This window comes from Ochlerotatus camptorhynchus, unplaced genomic scaffold, assembly GCF_037179485.1.
Source record: "Ochlerotatus camptorhynchus isolate MF236.1 unplaced genomic scaffold, CSIRO-AGI_Acam_v1.1 ptg000026l, whole genome shotgun sequence".
Classification (NCBI taxonomy): domain Eukaryota; kingdom Metazoa; phylum Arthropoda; class Insecta; order Diptera; family Culicidae; genus Ochlerotatus; species Ochlerotatus camptorhynchus.
In genome coordinates, this window is record NW_027040518.1 from 185,423 (window position 1) to 208,864 (window position 23,442).

A 23,442-nucleotide genomic window follows, 5' to 3' on the forward strand; every position below is an offset into this window, starting at 1 on the left:
CTCTCTTGATAATTTACGATCGGTCTTAAAGCAATGGAACGTGTTATGATCGAAGGGGGTATGAGAAAGAGAATTGGAGGAGGACAACATGCTGCATTCCCTTGATACCCAGATACACTGGAGTCGCTTTTTACGCGGTTTTTTTTTACACGGTTTTTTTTTACGCGGTTTTTTTTTACGCGGATTTCGGAATTTACGCGGTTTTTTTTTACGCGGATTCCGGAATTTACGCGGTTTTTTTTTACGCGGATTTTGGTTTTTTTTTTACGCGGATTTCAGAATTTACGCGGTATATCGCTTTTTACGCGGTTTTTTCTTACACGGTCTTTTTTTACTCGGTTTTTTTTTACGCGGATTTCGGAATTTACGCGGTTTTTTTTACGCGGATTCCGGAATTTACGCGGTTTTTTTTTACGCGGTTTTTTTTTACGCGGGACGTATCACCCGCGTAAAAAGCGACTCCAGTGTAATGTTGCGGTGCTTGACAGGTATTTCTCTAGGGGGGGAGTAACTTATAGGAGCAGCACTTACCGTCAAGTGAATCTTTGAAAAATCATCCACCTCCGAAGGAGAAAGATCAGCATTGATCGAATAGTAGGTAGTTGAGATTTAGGTACGAAAATTAGTAAGTTCTTTGGTAAATAACACTGTTTTTCTACGTTTATGTCATAATGGTTTATTGGTATAATCAGTCAATGCAGTGCTCAGTAAACATCTTTCACGAGTTTGCTGTCATCGATAACGGGAGATCAACAGAATCCGTTCGAAAAATGTCTAGTGACCAATTGTTGCCCATTCTCATGGGTTTTACCGAAGTAGGTATCTCAAGTCGACCCGCTATCTTATGTATTTCTCTTTGAAATCGTCGATCTGTTTCATCACGAATTGTGTCATCACATCCGCCTTGTGGGCTGCCTGTTCGTTCGTCATGAATTGCATGTCCTGTAGTGACCTTGATACTGCTACGTTGCTGCCGATATATTTGTTGGGATAGTTGACCTTGGGAGAAAATTTAAATTGTGAACAAATTGCTGCGCCTGGTTGGTCTGGATTATCTTCAAACTCACCACATGTCTCCCGATGCCACGTAGAATCAGAATCAGAAGATAGAAGGAGAAGTAAATGGTCGCCCACAGCGGGGTGTACCACAGAAATCGACTAATGTAGTAGTAGTGGTAGTTGTAGTTTTTGGGTGGTGGTGGTGGTGGTGGTGGTGGAGGTGCCGGAGTCGTTGGTGGTGGTTCGTCGTGGTGGTGATCATGGTCATGGTCATAGTGGTGATCGTGGTCGTGGTCGTGATCGAAGACGTACTCCGGGAAGTGATCGTGAGGATGGTTGTACTCATATCCAGGGAAGTTGAAAGGAATGTTCATGGAAGGACCGCTCATTGGCGGGCCGGGTGGCATGCCCATCATCATGTCCTTCAGTCCTGGGCTTTGAGGATCGGATGGTGGTAGATAGGCAGTGTATGGAGAATCTGGACCCATGGGGATCGTTCCGATCGTATCGTCGGAGGTGTTTGATGAGCTTGGTGGGCCTGATTCCATGGAATCAGCCGACATTCCGGATGGAGGAGGAAGATAGGAGTCGTTGGGTCCGGTCGGTGGAGGAAGATAGCTTGTGAGTCCGTTCATTTGAAAATAGTCGTCCATTGGTTGAGGATGGTAGTGAGAATGAATATTTGGCGGAAATGGAAATAGTTCAGCTGAAGGTATGGGTTGGTTTGATGGGGGTGAGTCGTTGAACCGAGTTTCACCATTCGCTGGTGGAGGAGGGTAATGAGACTGAATGTTTGGCATGTACTGCATTGCTGGAGAAGCATCTGGCGGTGATTCAGCAGGCAAAATGGTCAATGGATTGCTGGGGCTCGCTGAGGTTGTTGGTGGAAGAGGAGTTGGTCCTGCTATTAAGGGTGGAAGTTGAGGGGGCGTGATGGGAGCAGGTGGAGGTGGAGGTGCAGGTGGAGCCGACAGTGGTGATGGATTTGTTTTGGACCCCTCTAATGAGGCATCTGAAATAATGAAAAAAGAAACAGTTTTAAACTTTCGGAAATCACGCTACTTTACTAAGTAGGGTAGGAAAATCGAAAATTGCTGGCGTATGGAAGCTAAAATGAAGGAGAAAGTAATTGAGCATGGTTCATTACAATGTTTTTTTTTTTAAGAATATCGAGTGGTTCCGAACTACAAATCGATGATGTGTCATGATTTTCAAGGCATATTTTAAATCGAAAAATGATAGCGGGGCAAAACGCCTGTTTCATGGTACAATATGGTCAAGACGCACGACACCAATTTTCAAAACATATCACAATTTTGCAATTCCTGTCGTGGGGTTCTACAGAGCCGCTCTATCCGCTGTTTCATCGACGATCAGCAGCAACAACAAATGCAACCCCCCTCGCTTGCTTCGTTGCCAGATCAGGTTCGGCAACTGCATGAGCTAAGTAAAAAAGTCGACAATTTCTCTGCTAAGCCACAACGCAACCCGTCACTGAGTGCTACACCAGTTTGGCCCAAGCCGGGTGCAGAACGCCGTCGTGAAGACCGGCCTGATATTGACGTGCCAACCGTAAATGGAACGAAAACAATTGACTTGAGTGGTCTTTCCGTTCCCTCTATTGCTCCTAGTGCACCTCCGGAGAAATTCTGGCTATATCTTTCTCGCCTGAACCCGCTCATCACTGATAACGACGTGCAGAGTATTGTGTCACACTGCTTGAGCTTAACTGAACCTGTCGATGTGGTGCGTTTGGTTCCCAGAGGCAAAGTCGTATCCAGTATGACATTTGTGTCATTCAAGATCGGTTTGGATCCTTGTTTGAAAGATGCTGCACTCGATCCGGATTCCTGGCCTGCCGGATTACAGTTTCGCGAGTTTATTGATTCGGCAAAAAACTAGCGTACTACGTTTCTCCAGCTGTTGACACCATCGCCACAACTTCATCGGATCCGGAACACCCTAAAACAGGCACTAAGGAAGCTCCCGAGCCCCCCGACCCAGTCGCGCTTGCTGCTTACATCCGCCATCGTCATCGTCCCGGTCCTGTGGTCGGTGGTGGTATCGGCCTGCAACTCCAGGCGAGTATAATTGCGATTTCGAACTTTCGGTAACTGATTTCCCTTCAACTTCCAATTCGCGTAGTGGCATCTTGAGTGGTCTCCGGATTTACTACCAAAATGTGCGTGGGTTGCGGACTAAAATCGACCCGTTTTTCCTGGCTGTTTCGGAGGCTGAGTAAGATTTGATTGTTCTGACAGAAACGGCTGGATGACCGGATTTACTCACCGCAGCTGTTTGGATCGCATTATTCCGTCTTCAGAACCGACCGCTCTCCCCTAAACAGTCAAAAATTGCGTGGTGGTGGTGTTCTGATTGCCGTCACAACGAAACTGACCAGCTATGTAAGTACCTCGCCCATTTCAAGTCTGCTAGAGCAAATCTGGATTGTTGTGGATCTGTCAAGAACCAAGCTCAGTGTAGGCGCAGTGTACCTACCACCCGACCGAAAAAACGACTGCACGATCATCCATGAGCACGTTAATTCGTTGGGCTCGATTTCGTCTCAATTGTGGCCCAATTCTCCCGCTCTCCTATTTGGCGACTACAACCAAGCTGGTTTACAGTGGCGTTTCTCTGACAGTGGCACACCATTCATTTATCCTCTGCTATCGCATATGCCGGTTGCTTGCTGTGAACTTCTGGAGGGATTCATGGGTTCACTCAGGCGAACATTTTTCCCAACCGTAATGGACGTTTGTTAGATCTTGTTCTGGCAAATGACTCAGCATTACCAGACACTTCTGTTTCTCTACCGGTCGTGCCACTGATTGATCTAGATGCCGACCATCCCGCTCTCGTCGTGTCACTAAGTTTATCCACTCCAATTGAATATATATATCGTTTTCCGAGTGCTGCTTTCTGGACTTTCGCCGGGCCGATTGCATTGCATTGAACAATGCGCTTGCGGAAATAGATTGGCACTGTATCGAAACGGCCGCTAGTGTCAATGATGCTGTGGATTGTTTCAGCTCTGCGCTGGAAGAAGTTATTTTCCGCACTGTCCCAGCAAGACGTCCCCCGCAGAAGCCTCCATGGTCGAACCCACGCCTACGTAAACTAAAACGTCAGCGCTCCGCCGCACTCCGAAGGTACTGCAGCTCTCGCTCACCGTTCTACAAGCAACAGTTTAATTTCGCAAGTCGTCGCTATCGAAACTACAACCACTTCCTCTATAATCGGCACGTGAGACGCACGGAAGCGAACCTTCGGTCGAACCCGAAAGGTTTTTGGTCGTTTGTAAATTCAAAACGGAAAGAATCCGGGCTGCCTTGTTCCATGTTCCTCGGGGTTGATACGGCCTGCAGCGAAAGTGAAAAATGCAGCTTGTTTGCTCGTCAATTCAAACAAGTCTTCCACGATTTTTCCGCTTCACCGACACAGGTGTTGGTCGCAACCTCCGGGATGCCACGTGATGTTTTTAGTTTTGACATACCTCACATCACTGAAGACATGGTGATAGCCGCAACACGCAAAATGAAGAACTCATTCGCCGCTGGTCCTGTTGCTAATTATCGTGAGATTTCCTTCATGTGCGCCTGCTCTAAACTTTTCGAGATTATTGTAAATGATGCTCTGTTTATGTTCTGTAAAAATTATATCGATGCGGACCAACATGGTTTTTACCCCAAGCGATCGGTTTCCACGAACCTGGTGCAGTTTACCGCTGACTGTCTGCGAAGCTTGGATGTTGGATGGCAAGTTGATGCTGATGGACTTAAAAGCCGCTTTTGACAGGGTGGATCATGAAATCCTGCTAGCTAAGTTGGAGATACTAGGTGTCTCGTCTACGGCTGTGAAACGGTTCAGATCGTACTTAGTGAATCGCTCGGTACGAGTCAAGAACGGGTGGAACTTCTGCTTCTGATTCTGATCGGAGCGGGTTAGCGGCAATTCGCCCAAACAAAACCACATCGCGTGGCAAGCCCAGTAAGAGTTGGAAAAACGTTCTCGAGTGACAGAAGGAGTGGACGAACGCTCACATGAATCCGCATTGTTCGAAGTACCCCAGCAAATCACGAACGTGGGCGGCGTGGGTGAGCAAAACGTGCGCATTTGGAGGAAAAACGGAAATTTGATCCGCGTCAGTCACCCTACGTGGTTCCCGGAAAGTCGAAGTGTAACGGTGACGAACACCTCCGTCGAACGGACACGAGTTTCATACAGCAGATCCGCGAAGCAGTAACAAGGTCCCGTCGAGAGTAAGTTTATAATCCGTTTGCGCAAATTAACACAAAACAACAAAGCTCGTTGTACTCACAGGGCTTCACTGCGGATTCAGCCCTGTTAACGGGAAGATTGTCCGGGATCGCCGCGAGGTTGTTCGAACCCGGCAAGGTACCCGCCCCGAGCAAAGTCCAGCATCAAAATGACAGCAAATTGAAATCAAGTTTTGATATCAACATCAAACTGAAATCATAATTTGATTTTAGTTTCGCAATTCACAAATTTGATACAACGGCGCCGGTGATGTAGTGGTAAGCGTGATTACCTCTCACCCCAGCAGGCCTGGGTTCAATACCAGTCGGCGCCGCCGGGATGTTCTGAGGCATAACATCTCTGATCACGCCTTCCTTCGGATGGGAAGTAAAGCCGTTGGTCCCCGGTTCATGAGTCCAGGGTCCAGGTGTGGGAGCTGCCTTGCTGGCACGTCGGTAGCATTGGTGCTCAGCACGGAAAACAAGATCGACGGAAAAAACAAACCAAAGGAAAAAAAAAAAAACAAATTTGATACAAAATTTTGTTTTCATTTTGCTGTACACTTGTTCTTGAAAAATATGTTGTTGCGGGATTGTTTTCATTGCCTTAGCATAACATCAAATTGAATACTTGTTTTGTTATCAACAGGAAAAATGGATATCAAATTTAGTTTTCAGTTTGCTCTCACTGATAGCAGAAATAGTTTTCAATGTGATATCACAGGAAGATTTGTTTGCTTTCAATTTTGATATTTTAACCGTTAAAACGACCAAAACGACAGCAACCTGAGTAATCATTATTAGCGAAATCACAACATCAAATTTAGATTTCAATTTGATCTCAGACTTTGCTCGGGGCGCTAGACTGAGGAAAACATCCGTCCAACGGGTAGAAGCTTCTTCCACACGAGCACCAGGAAAGCAACGAGACCCAGTCAAGGGTAAGTTTGCCAAGTTTGATTGGCAACCGTCACTGACGAAAGCGAGCCAGGAAGGCTGCCGAGGACCGAACATAGTCGTCGTCGTCATCAGCGGAGGGAGTCAGCGGTGCACATTCCAGAGCGAGATCCACCAGTCGCGGTGGAAAGCGTAGCGGATACTGGCTGCGAATCAAGATTGAAGTGCTAGAGAACCCTGATCCGCGCCAAGGAGGCGTTTGCCACATCGAAGAGTTCGAGAATCGACGGGATGTCGGTACCACCACCTGGCAGGACTGTCACGACGGGTCGGCCTATGTATGAGCTTGTAGGTATGCGGGCGCACTTGGCCTGAAGTTAATAACATTTTGCACAAATTTCCGAAATCAAACAAAGCATATAAATAGTTTCGTTTCGTTTTCCATATATTTTTATATATACAGCCATTCCATAGCAAAACGATATAGTGGTTCTTAGAATTTCGTAAAAATTGAGAGTTTTGTTCCTTATTGCAAATTATTAGATCCTTATTTGTTTTATTTTGTCATAAGGGCTACCATTTCTACGTTAAGGTAGTCCAAAAAATTGATTTTTTTAAATGTTTTTTTTTTTTTATCAAAATAAATATTACTTTTGAACTACTGAACCGATTTCAAATTTCAAAATATCAAGTGAAAGGTATTTTAAAATTAATAATAATTTAAAAGTGATTTTGTATTTAAAAACATTGATTGTCTACAAACAATGAAAACCATTAAAAACATGTATAATTAGTGTTTTTCAAGACCAGCTCCAAAATTTTATGTATTATTATGTTTTTCCTAAAAAGTATTATAAATACCTTTCAGTTTCAGATATACTATACAGTATTTATATCTTCGGCATTTTTCATAAAATTTTACGATGTATAATTTTGCAGAAAACATTCCAAGCGATTCTCCTATTTTCTATACATTCCAAGGGGTAATCAACTCTGCACACTGTGCCGAAACGCAAATCGACAAGAATCACACAGAATACATTATTAAACGGCATCACTGTTTTTGCTGACGATTTTCCAAGGTTTCGCACTTTGTTAACAGTCACTGATCTTCGCTTCAGGATGAATTTAATAAATCTATCAGACTAGACGATCGTATCTCGGGTTAGAAGTCAAACCTATAGGACTTTGCACGGATTTCTACTGTAGCCAGTACTTCGTCTAATTCCCTGCAAGAGTTGTTAAAGTGTGGTGGTAAATAGCAGCGCCGAGATCATAACCAGCAACAGTAATAACTAGATCACCCTCAGGGTCATTCGCTTTTGCAACCAACGTGATTGCAACAATTACTTGTCGTTTCCGGTAGCGACAGTATTGGAAATCACGGTTTACTGCTGCTCCTACGACCATTGACAGTGCGTCAAACTCTGATGAGGGTGGTTCAAGCCTGGCCGCAGCTATTTCTTCTAACTTGGTAACGGAAGTTGTTACTTCACACATATTCTTACTCACGGCTGTTGTAAAGGTCAAGGATAGATGGGGCAAGAGTGCTCTTGGATTCTGGATCACAGACTAATCTAATGACTGAACGTCTCTTGTCAGTTACTGAAGCTACCACGAAGCGACAAGAAAGTCGAGATAAGTGGAATCGGACGATCACGACGGCAAATCGCTCACGAAGTCTCGACGGTCATCAGTTCTCGCACACGGGAATATTCTTTGCCGATGGAATTCTTGGTTATGGCGCAGGTCACCGACGACCAGCCTTCTACATCTCTCCCACTGGCGAATTGGAAGCCCCCACCAGAGATGCAGCTAGCTGATCCTGAATTTTTCCTCTCTGGTCCTATTGATATAGTCCTCGGTTCACAGTTCTTCTACGATTTCCATCTTCTAGACGGTGGCCGGATACAAATACGTTAACTCGAAAACACGCTGGCAGTGTTTGTCAGCACGGTATTTGGATGGGTAGCTGCGGGAGAATCGGAATGTACTGGTAACTTGTCAAAGGTCAGTTGTCACTTAGCGATGGTGGATCCGTTGGACAAAGCCATTGAAAAATTCTGGGCCATGGAAGAGTTGACGGAAAAAAAACACCACGCTCGCAGGAGGAACAAGACTGCGAACTTCATTTTCAACACACTGTTACTCGAGACGAAAAGGGACGATATGTGGTTCGCTACCCAAAACGCATCGGGTTCGAACATCTGAATGGTGAATCGAAATGTACAGCAATGCGGCGACTTCATCAGCTGGAGCGGCGTTTAGGACGAGTTCCTAATGTTCGGAAGCGTTACCATGGATACTTGGATTTGGGACATATGAAGCTCGTTGGCTCTATCGAAGACATCGGCAAGGAAACACGCACAGTCTGTTATCTGCCTCATCACCCAGTATTTAAGGAGTCCAGCTCAACGACAAAGTTACGTGTAGTCTTTGATGGTTCAGCAAAAACATCTACAAACTACTCTCTTAATGATGCCTTACTGACTGGGCCAGTCATTCAAGACGATCTGCTGGATCTTATGCTTTGATTCCGTAACATTGCATCGCGTTGGTTGCTGATGTAGAAAAAATGTACCGGCAGATCCGTGTGCATCCCGATGATACCCCGTTTCAATCGTTTATTTGGCGTTTCGATCCCTTCGGACCCATCCAAATCTACGAATTACAAACCGTAACATACGGTCTTTCAGCGTCATCATTCCTCGCTACGCGTGTCCTGAAGAAGTTGGCGGAAGACTATGAAAGCAGGTGTGAGTATGCAGCAAACGCGATAGCGGAGGACGTCTATATGGACGACTTCCTGTCTGGTGCGGACTCTGTTGAAAACGCGAAACGACTGCAAAAGAACGTGCTAGAGCTGATGTCGGAAGGTGGACTACAGCTGCGTAAATGGAATTCCAACCGACCGGATGTTTTCGACGGCCTACTAACTAAAAACAATTGTGAACTATCAACACTTCGCCTTGAATCGGAGAAGAAGATCAAAACTCTGGGAGTAGCGTGGGACTTGGAACCAGACCAGTTCAACATTGAAGTTCAGGGAATAACGAAAGATGAACAATGGACGAAGAGGAAAGTTTTCTCGGCAATTGCTCAGCGCTATGATCCACTTGGGCTCGTTTCTCCAGTAGTTGCCTGGGCGAAAATCCATATGCAACATCTCTGATTGACTTGCATCGATTGGGATGATCCTGTACCAGAAGAGATTTATGCCAGGTGGGAGGAATTTTACACGCAGCTACCCTCGTTAAAATCTTTCAAGGTGCCCCGCCATATTTTCGCTGACAATACCAATGGAATCCAGTTCCATATCTTCAGTGACGCATCTGAGGTAGGATACGGGGCTTGTGCTTACGCTGACAAACACGGCCAAGTCAAAACCGTACTGATCTCCTCGAAATCCCGTGTGGCACCACTCAAACGGCTTAGCTTGCCTCGTTTAGAGCTCTGTGCGGCACTTTTAGCAGCTAAACTCTATGCTCGTATCTCTGCAGCCTTGCATATGGAAGGCACTCCTTGCTGGTTTTGGGTCGGATTCGACAGTTACGCTACATTGGACACGAGCTCCACCAAACAACAGACCTTCATTGGGAATCGCTCTGCAGAAATCCAGCGTCTTACTCACGGACATAAATGGAGCTATGTCAAGGGAGTTGACAATCCGGCAGATTACGTTTCGCGTGGCAAGCTTCCTGAAGACTTTGTAGCAATTGCTGTTTGGCGTTATGGTCCAGCTCGGCTTCTGAAAAACGAAGAAGATTGACCTAAACAAGTTTCTCATGAAGCTCCCTCAGATAATGTGCTGGAAAAAAAGGAAGACTGTTATGGTTACACATCACATTCTTCCAGAAGATTCTTTGTTTTATCGATACTCAGCATTCTGGAAGTTGGTACGAGTAGCAGCATATGTTCGTCGTTTCATTAACCGTTGCCGCTGTAAAGAAGATTTGCCGAAAGAAGCAGCCAAGCAAGATCTAGTGAAAGTTGTGCAGCATCAATTCTTCTCAGAGGAAATCAAGATGCTGAAGAAGAAGCGGCTCATTTCCTCACAGTCATCACTGAAAAATCTTCATCTCGATCTCGACGCAAATAGTATCCTTCACGTTGGTGGCAGGCTTCAACTGTCCGATGAAAATTATTAAGCCAAACACCCAATGATCTTACCTAGCAAGCACCCCCTCACTCGATTAATTGCAGAGCATTATCATACATTGTCGCATCACTCTGGTCCTCGTATGACGTTAGCTTCCATGCGTCAAGAATTCTGGCCCCTTCGTGGAAAAAATCTTACCAATTTCATTTGCCGCAAATGCCAAATCTGTTTTCGCCACCGCCCTGTACCTATCAAACAGCCCATCGGCCAACTACCCAAGACCCGTACCAGCCCTAGTCAACCATTCACTATAACTGGTGTTGACTACTGCGGTCCCATCTATATGAAACCCGTTCATCGTCGTGCAGCTCCCCAAAAAGCGTTCATAGCAGTCTTCATCTGCTTTTCCACCAAGGCCGTCCATTTAGAAATAGTGTGTGACTTGTCCACGGATGCCTTTATCGCCACCTTACGTCGCTTTGTCGCTAGCCGTGGACTCCTCACTGAGATACACTCCGATAATGGGACCAATTTCCAAGGAGCAAAGAACACGTTAGCAGCACTACACCGAATGCTCAATGATAAACATGACCAGGAGAGGATTGTCAATGAATGTAGTCGTAGAGGGATCAAGTGGATATTTATTCCACCTAGGGCACCAAATTTCGGTGGGCTTTGGGAAGCCGCCGTCAAAACCGCTAAAACTTCGCTGTGTAAAACTCTAGGAAACGCAAAATTGTCCTATGAGGACTACGCAACTATCCTTACTCAAGTGGAAGCCAATATGAACTCTCGCCCTCTAACTCCACTTTCCGAGGATCCTGATGAACTCGATGTCCTGACTCCGGGACATTTCATAACTGGAACATCCTTCGCAGCGTTACCGGATCCAGACTATTCTAACGTTCCCGTAAATCGCTTAAAGCACTACCAGCAATTACAACAGTTCGTTGAGCAACATTGGATGCGATGGAAGAAAGAATATTTGACCGAAATCAACAGTCAGCGAAGAAAATCTTCATCACCGGTCGATATTGTGGTTGGCCAACTAGTACTCCTGCAGGAGGATAGTAAGCCGTCTGTCGTCTGGCCGCTTGCGAGAATTGCGAGAGGTTATTTAATATGACATTGCTCATTTTGCCACTTTTTTGGGAGAATATGTTCAACTGCAGGTGACGTAGGTGAGTTATTTAGTGCTCAAATTTCCTAATTTAGTGGAGATTCATCCTTATTTAATTGAGCGTATTATTTACTGTTGCCCTTTTTGCCATTTTCACCGCTCACATTCAAATTATAAAAAGAAGCTTTTTATTTGTTTATTGCCTTTTTCTTCATTTCTTTTCTATTGTAACTTGTGCTTTGTTAATTAGGGTACGTATATATTTAAGTCATAAATAAACCAATTCAAATAACACACTTTTACGTGGATATATGTGGGTTACTGGGTGATCCCAAGTCACGAGCTACATTATGTTCATATTCCATTGTACTACCCATAATCGCATATCAGTCCCATCTTTGCTTGATTTCCTATCCATATGGGACTGATATGCGATTATGGGCAGTGTAGTCCTAATAGCTACATTTACATATTTTAAAATATTTATACCAATGGGTTATTAGTTAGGTAGGTTCCGATTCTGCACGTTGTAGTTTCATTTTGATACCTGTGATCTTTACATGTTTACCTAATGATTGTGAGTATAGAACGGGATTAGTTTTTTGAAAAGTCGAAATACATTTTAAAATTTTAAAATAAAAAAAAAAAAACATAAACTAAATACGTGCCAGGTTTGAAAAGAATATTTTCGAACCTGGAAGCGTGTATGTAATACCAATATCCATTTGATACCGGTGATGCATACATGCGGGGCTTATTGTAAGTGAAAGTAACCTCGGAATGGGCGTGACTCTCCAGACATTCTGAAATGGGTTGCTGGATCTGCAATAGAGCTATCACCGTCTAACTCCTGGACTAAAGCTGTCTACAATGACCATAAATGCGACATTGTAGAGAGAGTTCTTCCATAATAACACTGCCGGTTGGTTTTTGAAAAGTCTTTAGTGGGATTGACTCTGTTACTGTGTATTGTTCCCAAAGTTCTGTGAAAAGCTATCCTGAATCGGATACAGGAGAAGATCGACGCGATTCTCCGACGGCAGCAGGCAGGATTCCGTGCCGGAAGATCTTGTGTGGACCATATTGTCACGCTCCGCATCATCCTGGAGCAGGTCAATGAATTCCAAGAGTCCCTTTATTTGGTATTCATTGACTACGAAAAAGCTTTCGACCGTCTCAATCACGAGAATCTGTGGGGCACCCTGAGACGCAAGGGAGTCCCGGATAAAATCGTCAACCTCATCGAAGCGCAGTATGAGGCTTTCACGTGCAGAGTTCTGCATAACGGAGCCTTGTCCGACCCTATCCGGGTAGTCGCTGGTGTGAGACAAGGATGCATACTATCACCGCTACTTTTTCTCATCGTAATCGACGAGATCATGGTAGGTGCAATTGACCGTGTACCGAACCGTGGGCTGCTTTGGCAGCCTATCACCACGGAGCATCTCAACGACTTCGATTTGGCTGATGATGTTGCTCTACTAGCACAACGGCGCTTTGATATGCAGAGTAAGCTCAATGACCTAGCCAAACGCTCCTCTGCGGCGGGTCTCACCATCAACGTCAACAAGACCAAATCTTTGGATATCAACACGGGCAACCCTTCCAACTTTACGGTAGCGGGGAAAGCAGTGGAGAAAGTCGAAAATTTTCAATATCTTGGCAGCCAAATAGCGTCGGACGGCGGGACCAAGAGTGACATAGGTGCACGAATCAAGAAGGCTAGGGCTGCCTTTGCGAGTTTACGAAACGTATGGAGATCCAACCAGATAAGTCAACGCACCAAAATCCAAATTTTCAACTCGAACGTGAAATCTGTGTTGTTATACGAGACGTGGTGTGTATCAGTGGAGAACACTCAAAAGCTGCAGGTGTTCATCAACCGATGCCTGCGGTATATAATTCGTGCCTGGTGGCCTCACAACTGGATCTCGAATGCCGAGCTCCATCGTCGATGTCATCAGAAGCCGATAGCAACAGAAATCCGAGAGCGAAAGTGGAGGTAGGTCGGCCACACACTTCGACGGGGCGGAAACGAAATCTGCAAGCAAGCGCTGTATTGGAATCCGTCCGGCAGGACATCGCAGACCCAGGGGCTCATGGTGGTGGAGCATCAATAAGGAAATTAAGCAAGTCGATAGGAATCTGACCTGGGCCCAGGTCAAGGCAAAAGCGAGCAGCCGCCCAGGATGGAAGTCTTTCACGTTGGCGCTTTGCACCGCTGGTGATGCACAGGACTCTTAACCCTCCGTTACTCGCGCTGTTGTACTTTGTACAACACACATGAGTTTTCCATTGCCATTTTGTTGCTGAGTTACCGATCGATCTGAAACCAACGAGTATTCCTCAAAAAACTTGTTTTGCTAAACATTGATTACAGTAAACAGCTAAAAAATGCGGATAATAGGGAAAATGTAAATGGAAACCGCGTAAACTGTGACCATACTACGTGGGATTTGACTTAATTGATTACAACATGGAATATATTGAGATCCTGACCCGATAGAAAGTTACTGTCTCCTACAAAGTTGTTCAGAAGATCATTGCCTTGTCGCTGGCGGACAGTAGTTCAGATTTTTCTCACTACGTAGCCCTAGTATACATGTAAAACTCTCGTATGTGATAAATCTCGAGATCCTGGCCAGATAGAAAGTTACTGTCTTTCACAAACTTTTCAAGAGGTCAAAGCCTATTGCTTGGTGCTCAATAGATCAGAATTTGCTTACTACGCGACGCTAGTATACACGTGAAATTCTCATATAAAATATCTCGAGTTCCCAACCAGATAGAAGGGTACTGTCTTCGGCATAGTTGTTCAGGAGGTCCAGGCTTTTTCACAGAGTTTTCTCACTTTGCGGCGCTACTATACATATGAAACTCTTGCATATAAAGTATCTCTAGATCCTGACCAGATACAAAGTAAATGTATTCGACAAAGTTTTTCAGGAAGTCAAGATCTTTTTGTTGGGTGGCAATAGTTCAGAATTTTCTCACTATGCGGCGCTGAAATACGTGCCTTTCTCGCACATTCAATAGCTCGAGATCTTGATCAGCTAGAAAGTTACTCTGTTCGGCAAAGTGGTTCAGGAGGTCAAGGTCTTTTGGCTGATGAACAGTGGTTCAGAATTTTCTCACTGCGCTGCGCTAGTATACACGTGTAATCCTCATATATGCTACAACTCGAGATCCCGAACAGCTAGAAAATTACTGTCTTCGGCAAAGTTGTTTAGGAGATCAAAGCTTTTTTTGCTGGTGAACAGTAAATAGTTCATAATATTTTCGGTATTCGGCGCTAGTGTGCATGTAAAATATTTGTATATGCTATAGTTTAAGGTCAGGAAGTAACTGTCATTGTCAAAGTTGTACATGCGGTGTTGTTCTTCCGGATCGTGAACATGCAAATGTGTTTTGTTCTAAGTTCTCTCAGTTTTACGTCCAATTTTTGATCTCCTTAGGTTGTTTGAATGGTATGAATGGTACAGCATAAGTGTTCTACTACTACTTTTAATTTCAATTTTTTTTCAAGTCAATTATGAGAAAATCAATCATGATTCTTCAGAGTAAATTTTGAAAAATAATGTAACTTTAGGTGAACCTTTGGTATACAAAATTTGAAAATGATATTGAGCAATTTGCCTCTTCGTATTTCCATTCAAAATCTTTCAAATGTTCTAAAAAGAACGAACATTGGACGTTTTTAGGGGGTGTCCTTAAACTTATGATCGGGAGTGTACGGTTTTATAAATTTCTCCATTCAACTGAGCAAAAGTGCCTCACTCTCTGAGTTAGTCTCGTTGTCCGTGCACACGTAAATGCAGGGATTTTTTTTGTTCTAGACCTTATCGAAATTAGCCTAAAATGAAAGGGAGACTCTAAACATTTATTTGGTGGAAGTTTCAGCGATATTGACCTTTTAAGATAATGTTTTCCATCTGAGATACGTGTTATCACTAATTTATCAGAGGTATACAAGTGGAAGACTCACCCCGATTTATGTATCCACAAATCTGCATGAAAATCTTCGCCAGTAAAAGAAATCCAGAATATATTTGTCTTATCCCACTTAGGCTGATGTAAATTGTATTTTTATTTTATGATATTTGATATGCGAGAATTGCCCGCCAAGTTTTGAGTAATTTCTGAACTACTGTTCATCAGCCAAAAGATCTTTATCTCCTTAACAGCTTTGCCAAACACAGTAAATTTCTAGCTGTTCAGGATATCGAGAAAATTTCACGTATATACTAGCGCCGCTTAGGATCTCTAAACAAACCACATGCGAGAATTTCACGTGTATTCTAGCGCTACGTAGTGAGAACATGTTGAACTACTGTCCAATAGCGAAAAATATATGATCAGAATCTCGAGATATTTTACATGCGAGAATTTCGCGCGTATACTAACGCCACGTAGTGTGCACATTTTGAACTAATGTGTACCAAGCAATAGGCATTGGGGGAGGTAGCTCATCGATTCTTCCGGTTCGCCTCCTAGCATCGTGCTATTGGCGTCTTGCAGTGAAACTTTTCCAAGCTTTCGCCACCTACATTTCGAAGTGATAACTACTAGAAGGAGGATAGTTTCCAAATTCTCCAAGTAAAACAGACGATTATTGGGGCAAATCGGTACATAAAGAAAAACTAATAATTTCCGATGGAATCTTTTGCTTGAATCGTGTAAGAAAACGTGTTTGCAAATTAACTGTTACTATTTCGGTATGGATCGGAGATGTTTTCATGGAAAATTATGCATAAGAAGTTCGCACCCACAGGTAGAGGTTACCTCCTGCGCAGCTGCATTTTTCAAAAATGGTGAATATGTGCGATTTCCTCTAGGATGAAAGTGGAAATTAGGTGAATTTACTTAGGAAAGATTGTATCAAACTGGTGATTATGGAGAAATGGACGGAAATTTTCAATAAATGTTCATTTTGGCCTTTTTTTAGGTAAACATATTGATATTCACAATTTTCGACGGAAAACGCAACGGAACTTGATTTACTCAACACGCACCATGCTATAAAATGGTGCTCGATGGTTTATAAAGTGATAACAAGATGACAAATCTTCTTTATTTTGAGTAATTGAGCAATTTACTTCTGTTTACATCATATGTACGATGCAGCATTGATGGAGCTGTGAAATGAAATGAATATACTTATGAAAATTCATCTGGAAAAGTCAAAGATGCACATCAGTCTGATCGTGAAAACATTTTCTTCTTCAATTCAAATGTTATATTGGAAGGATTTTACGCAGGCTTGATGAAAATTATGATTTAATGCTAATTTTCACGAATTTTATATGCAGTCTGTCAACATTATCATCATCATGCAGTGGCGACATCTGCGACGAGCTTTTACGGCAATCTTCCAATAAGGTACCAGGCGATAACCAGGGTAGTTGATCGATAGCTCGATGACGTCATTTCGTTGGCGTCTGCAATGGGAAATTCTCATAGCAGGCGTTGACGATGGGACGCTGTCGAGTTGTTGAATAGCAACACCGATTACCTGTCGATCTGCCAAATTTGGAAAGACGTCTGCATTGAATTGTCTCATATAATAATATTCCGCCCACTATATCACAAGAAATTGCGAGTAGCTGAGTGGAATGGAGATAAGTTAAGCATTGGGTACAGGACCAAGTTTCCCCTGGGTGGTGCCAGAAGATGAGCGCAATAGAATCATCAAGTTGCCATAAGGCACGTAATGAGACTATTGCATGGCTGGGTAGTCAAAGTCTTCCATTCGTTAGTCATTTAAGGTGGATTAGAACAGGTTTAGGTTTAGGGTGGGCGTTGGCCAGATTTGGATTCCTAAATAGGACCTAGATTATTTAATACACTAGTAACCTCAACTTCTGCCACAATGTTTCATTGTGACTAATAAACACTCAAAGGGTAAAATATCAAATTTGCGGTAAATTTGAAAAAAGGGAACTTGGAGTGTAGAGCGCACTGCCCACTGGACGATTCTGAAGCCTGACCAAGTGAGTGGGTTACGGGTTTACTTGATTGTACGTCATTTCCAAGTTATATATAGATACATTCATACCATTGGCATGGCATTTTGTATTTGAGATAAGACAGAGACAGGATGCGGAGGGCCCGCTCAGGGGGAGCGTAACCCATGTCATGGCTTCCATTTATTAAATAGTTCAGATAGGCTGGAAATGATAGGTTCATGGTGAAAAAATGTACCATATGGTGCCCGTTTACTGATCAACATTAGATTCAAATCGTCAGGCCCTGCCCTGGAATAAGGGGATTGACGATGATTTGTCAAGTTTCATTTTGCATTTGCATATAATTAATTATATGATTTGAGTAGTAGCTATACTGAAGATCCGAGAGATGTCGCCCCTTCAGTGGTAGGAAAATCATTTTTGCAGTATGGAGAATATCAGAAAATCCACGATTGGTGACTAAACATGCTTTCACAGAAGGAAACAAATAAACGAGTGTTTACCTTATCACCATAGTAATGTACTCGTTCAATTTTTGTGCATCTAAAACTGCCCATAAAGACGATAATGAATAAAAACTGAAAATTTTCATGCATTTCCAAATGGTTTCCTACCATTCCCATACATTCGAAAGTGAATGGCCCTCTGGATGTGGATGATGTCAAAAACAACAAAACATGATTAATTGTAAGTTTAGGTTTGCTTTTGTAATTGTAAGATAGATAGTTTGCCTCAATTGAAACATTGAGTTGTATAAACTTGACGAACCATACCTCTAAAATAGTAGTAGTTACAGTGCCGCATTATCTAACAACCACTGCCTGCAACTAATGTTGGAGGGGTCGGCAGGGCTGATTACGGATCAAAACTAACATAACTCTAACACTGAAATAATCCCGAAACTAACGCTCATTCATTGCACTTTGAGTCATAAAGTAGTTTTATTTATTTTCCTACTAATCTATCTACACACTTAGTTTTTTCTACCGAGCTCGGCTGTGTGGGTCTCGAAGGGAAGGGGGTTTCGCTGAGATCTCGGCGGGAGTGACATTTGATTGAGGTCTCGGATAATGCCTTTTCTTATAATCTGCCTACGTTTCTTTTCTTTGTTATCTACTTTATCCCCGTTTTATTTTTCTGCTCTTCTTTCCTCTTCTCTTCTTTTGTTTTGTTTGTTTACATATAACTAATACTAATACCTCCTTGTTTTCTCTCTAATTTGTCTACTATGTCCCACCATCACGATGAGAGATGAGCTACCGTACATGGTACACGCTCATATACACAATCCCAAAATAGTATGCTGCAAGTAAGTATATCACATTGGCAACTAAAGACCAGAAACAAAAGCCGATAACGCTGAAGATAATGAGCTGTGGTGATTTATATGACTATATAGTATTATTTATTTATACTAACCTAAACACAACGTGGGGTGACCCAAATCCAAACGATCACTAACCAAAATAATAGACTTACCTTTTTTTTCAGCAGGTGTAATTTCGTGTAGTTCTGTTTCTCTCTTTTCAGCAAAACAACAACAAAAAAAACCTCTATAACTCTTCTCCATTCTTTTAATCTCCTACTATCCCCTATAAATGTATCGGAAACTAGTGGGACTGTCTGTGCAAACAGAAACACGCCTGCTAGTGGAAGAAGATCGTTATGCTATACGGTCTAGCATAGGCCTACGGCCAGGTTTCAGTAGGTACAAACTCGCTTAACGACAGATTGGTTTACAGTGGTCGACCAGAGTGTGTGCTGATAAATTACAAAATTAAAATTACATCATTATTTCATACATCAGCTTGAGTTACGTTGATCGATATTACATTTTTTTATGCTGTGCACTACACCACCGGAGGCAGCAAAGTTCAACAATCCATCGTTGCTTATGCCTTTGTTGTGGTTTGGAACCAGTTTTGCGAGTTAGGCGACGATTGTGCGTATTTCTCGCGTAACTTTTGAAAAGGGCCTATTTATAGCCTGAACAATACGGAAAGAGCAAATTGATACATTGAACGTCGCGTGAAAGTGGAACTTAATGAAGGCCTAAGTACTTTTTCGTAGTTTTTAGTTTTCGGATTTGAAAGATCGTCGGTTACAGTGACCTGCTTACTGAGCAGAAAAGCGCGGTCCCAGGTCCTTACATATCAAAGAGATTTATGGTAAAATCGCTTGTGTATCGTGTATTTTGCGAAACTCGTTGTTGTCGTTGGTTCCGGTTTTGAATGGATACAAAAATTTGAGCAACGGTATTATGTGATATGAGGGGCTCGGTGGCCTTAGAGCAACCGTTTTTGCTTACTGAGCAGAACATCATGAGTCTAATCTCAGGCTCATCCACATTCAAGATTCGTCAATCGTTTTATTTGTTAATATGACTACATGGTAATAACAGCAACTCGGTGATTAAAAAGGTGCTCGTCTGCCTAGTGGCAAACGTTTTTGCTTACTGAGCAGAAGACCGTGGGTTTAGTCCCAAGCTCCTTCGCGTTATATGATCGTTAGGACATCAATTCAGCTTATCGTTTACCAAAACGAACCCTGCTGCAAACCCAACCCTCTTATCCAACATCCCAGTGATTCCTCGTGGAAGTGCAGAGGTGTTCTTGGCTTCCATCAACGCGAGTGTCATGTCAACACAATCCTTCCCATTCCTTTCTTGACCTGTGTTCGGGCGCGGCCGGCGCTGGTATTGCCTAATTTAAGATCACCAGTTTTTACACATTGAGGATGATTGCTAGTCCCAAGCATCGTCTACTGGTTCTCTGTGTAATTACAGCTGATCTGGCAATAACAGAGTAGCAACCGTGGGCGGTCAATCAAGCTCAAGCTCAAGCTCAAGCTCAGGATCTCGAGCTATTGTATAAACGAAAATTGCACGTGTATACTAGCACCACGTAGTGAGAATTTTCTGAACTACTCAACCAACGAAAAGATCTTTACTTCCTAAAAAAACTTTGCCGAAGACAGTAACTTTCTATCTGGTCAGAATCTTGAGATATTTTATATGAGAATTTCATGTGTATACTAGCGCCGCGTATGGAGAAAAATTTGAACTATTGTGCACCAAGAAATAGGTTTTGATCTCATCAACAACTTTGTCGACGACAGTAACTTTCTACCTGGTCATGATCTCGAGATATATCACATACGATAATTCCACATGTATTCTAGCGCTACGTAGTGAAAAAATTCTGAACTACTCTCCACCAGCAAAAAGGTTATGATCTATAGAAAAACTTTGCCGAAGACAGTAACTTTCTATCTGGTCAGGATCTCGAGATTTTCCATGTTGTAACCAATTAAGTCAAATCTCACGTAGTACGGACACCGTTTACGCGGTTTCAATTCACATTTTCTCTGTGATCCGCATTTTTGTGGGTTAACTGTGATAAAAGTTTAGCTTGATTAGTTAGATTTTTGTGGGTTAACTGTGATAAAAGTTTAGCTTGATTAGTTAAAAACAAGTTTTTAAGGAATACCCGTTGGTTTCATATCGATTGGTAGCTCGGCTGCAAAATGGCAATGGAAAACTCACACTGTTGTACAAAGTACAATGCGCGAGTACTCGTGTTACTAAAGTTGGCGCGAGTGACGGAGGGTTAAGTAAGTAAGTAAAAACTCTGATAAAGACTGCACATTGTAGACGAAATACGTATTCTTCATGGATACACAAATTAATTAAGTGGAATTAAATGGAAAATAACCTTTTTGTTTTTTGTTTTTTTTTTTCAAATATATGGTTTTTTCTCAATCTATATTGGGCCATTATTTATATAATTTTAATTTTAATTTCAGTCAACCTTCTCTATGACAGTCGTTAATGAATTTATTCGTATGCTTCAAATTGATTTTCTTGCTAAAATGTGAATGTAACAAGATAGGGAACGAAAAACTATGTTTTTGGCCCAATGTCACCCTCGCTGACGGTAACAAATAGTGAAATTTTGAGTATTCTCATGCACACAATTGATTTAAATTCAGCTGAGGACGTAGCCCAAGTAACATTGCAAGTTTTATCAAGGTTTTAAAGCGTTCTGCAAGTCCAATTTATGGTCAACAGAACCCTCATAAAACCAAAATTGTTGCTTGGGAGATGCTTATTTACTGTGATGGATTAATAGATTTATTTAGCATAACCCATTTAATTTCGTTCTAAATTTTGCTGCAAATAAAACATGCACATGTTCGTCACTGACTGTATTGTCACATGGCATCCATTGAAGATCCCTTTCGTTCCGCGATGGTGACGAAAGCTGTTTTGTTAATATCGTCGTGTACGGTCGAGATTTTGCAGCACTGCACTGAGCAACTAATTAATCAATCACTAAACATAGCTTACCATTGGGCTTCTGGTACTGATATCCTTTTCGTTTTTCCTGTTTAGCTTTAAGTATTTTGAAAACGATTCCACCATATGCTTCTCCTGGGGTGAATCGGTCCGAGGCCACCGCTGAAACATTCGCAATGAAAAAAAAATCAACTTGCTCTGCATCATCATCTCAATGTGAAGATCTCACCATCCTTTGATGGTCGTTGAGGATACACAACTTGGATGTTGCTGGGATAATTAATGTATTTTGGTAGTTTAAACGAATTCCCCATAGCTCCATAATATACAGGCTTCGTGAGTAATCCATCGAAAATATGTCGATAACCTCCGCTACTCATCGCTCGACCAGTCCCAACACTGAAATTATATCCACACGTTATCAGCTTCTCAATCTTCCGCCATGGTTCACTAACCTTTCATCAGAACTATTGTTCAATGAAGAATCTCCTTGCCTGGAAACGTCGCCGTATGCGCTGATCTGTACTATTCCGGCCTCTGCATGGATCACTAGCAGCACACCCAGAAGCAATCCGCTTAAAGTCAGACTCACTTTCATTCTTACCCTCTTCGTCTCCTTCGGACAGTGGGTAATTTTATCGCTAATGATTCACTTTTCACAACCAGAACGTATCACAATTCATCGTTTTTCACACCGATTGGAAATGTAAGACCCTTCGGAACTAGGTGATGCGTCCATTCAGTGTGTCACCAAAAAATTCAATGCCCTATTGCGGCCAGGATGCTGCAAAAGAACGAGGCTATTGTTTAGGAGATCCAGATGGAGGGAGAAAATTCACTTTCGCCGGAAAGGCGCAAAGCAGCACCGCACATAGTATGATGCTTTTGGTTGTTATTATCACTTTCTAAAGTTTGGTGATCTAGATATTCCAGTAACGGTCGAAATGGCATAGGACAAGTCTGTTTATTCTGATGTGCATACCTAGAGCTGCTTCATCGATCCTGTGCTGTTCGCCGATGCTTCAATAGGGAGGTATGAAATGTTTGATATTCGTGTCGGCTGCACGATGTGCTAATTAAGATGGAGATGTCTTCATTCAGTCCAAAAGCGAATTGAAAGTGGGTCACCACGATGCCACGGAATTCTGTGAATTTGTAGAACGTCACATAAATGCGGCATCGGCTGAATGAACTGGGCGATACAATTCGAGAGTGTGTTATTTGACTAGAAAGTTTAAGAGCTTGGGCGACTTATTAGCATGTTTCCGGTCTCTTACTTATCCATGTGAAGAGCTAGCGAGAAAAGTACAAGTTAAATTTTCGACCTGTGCTGGGCGTCAAATAAGTTGAATTGATTTACTTTATCCTGGTGTTCTTTCTGGAAAATATGCCTACTCTCAACTTGAACATTTGCATAATTGTTAATTGAGAGCGATTTCAAACAGAGACAATGGGCTGATGCATATGCTTAATATGTACAATATTTTCAACATGCGAAAAAAAACCCCAGACTGACGCACTGTTCACAGCGTGATTGGATGCTATACGCTTACGATTAGTGGGCCCCCGTTTCCATGGCATGATATTTTGGGTTTAATTTATGTACAAACTACGGCGGCTCGCTTTAAGATGCACTCACCTAAATAATGGCATTATGTTTGAGGAAGTTATCACTTTTTTTTTGCACTTGCTTACTCTACCTGCTATTTGCTATAAACAAACATGTAATTTTTTAGATAATAGATACCGCTAATCATGGTCCCTTACCGTTATCGAGACAAATAGCACACTCACAATAAGATGCA

At 42.7% G+C, this 23,442-nt stretch overlaps 1 protein-coding gene across 1 annotated transcript; it reads right to left on the reverse strand.

The window, feature by feature from the left end:
• Nucleotides 1-837: 837 nt before the first annotated feature.
• LOC135708114 (uncharacterized) lies at nucleotides 838-22,235 on the reverse strand. The gene is made up of 5 exons (XM_065230061.1): nucleotides 22,093-22,235; nucleotides 21,867-22,036; nucleotides 21,689-21,799; nucleotides 1,068-2,011; nucleotides 838-999 (listed from the first exon to the last, which is right to left on the reverse strand). The coding sequence occupies exons 1-5, from the start codon at nucleotides 22,233-22,235 to the stop codon at nucleotides 838-840; spliced, it is 1,530 nt and encodes a 509-aa protein (XP_065086133.1).
• Nucleotides 22,236-23,442: the final 1,207 nt, after the last annotated feature.

What these genes read in the sequence shown, in the direction of transcription:
- LOC135708114 (XM_065230061.1), bottom strand. Translation starts at nt 22,235, where the DNA reads ATGAAAGTGAGTCTGACTTTAAGCGGATTGCTTCTGGGTGTGCTGCTA. An exon ending in TCAACGACCATCAAAGGATG is followed by an intron (nt 21,800 to 21,866) that starts GTGAGATCTTCA and finishes CGAATGTTTCAG; the next exon opens with CGGTGGCCTCGGACCGATTC. An exon ending in GTGGCATCGGGAGACATGTG is followed by an intron (nt 1,000 to 1,067) that starts GTGAGTTTGAAG and finishes TTTTCTCCCAAG; the next exon opens with GTCAACTATCCCAACAAATA.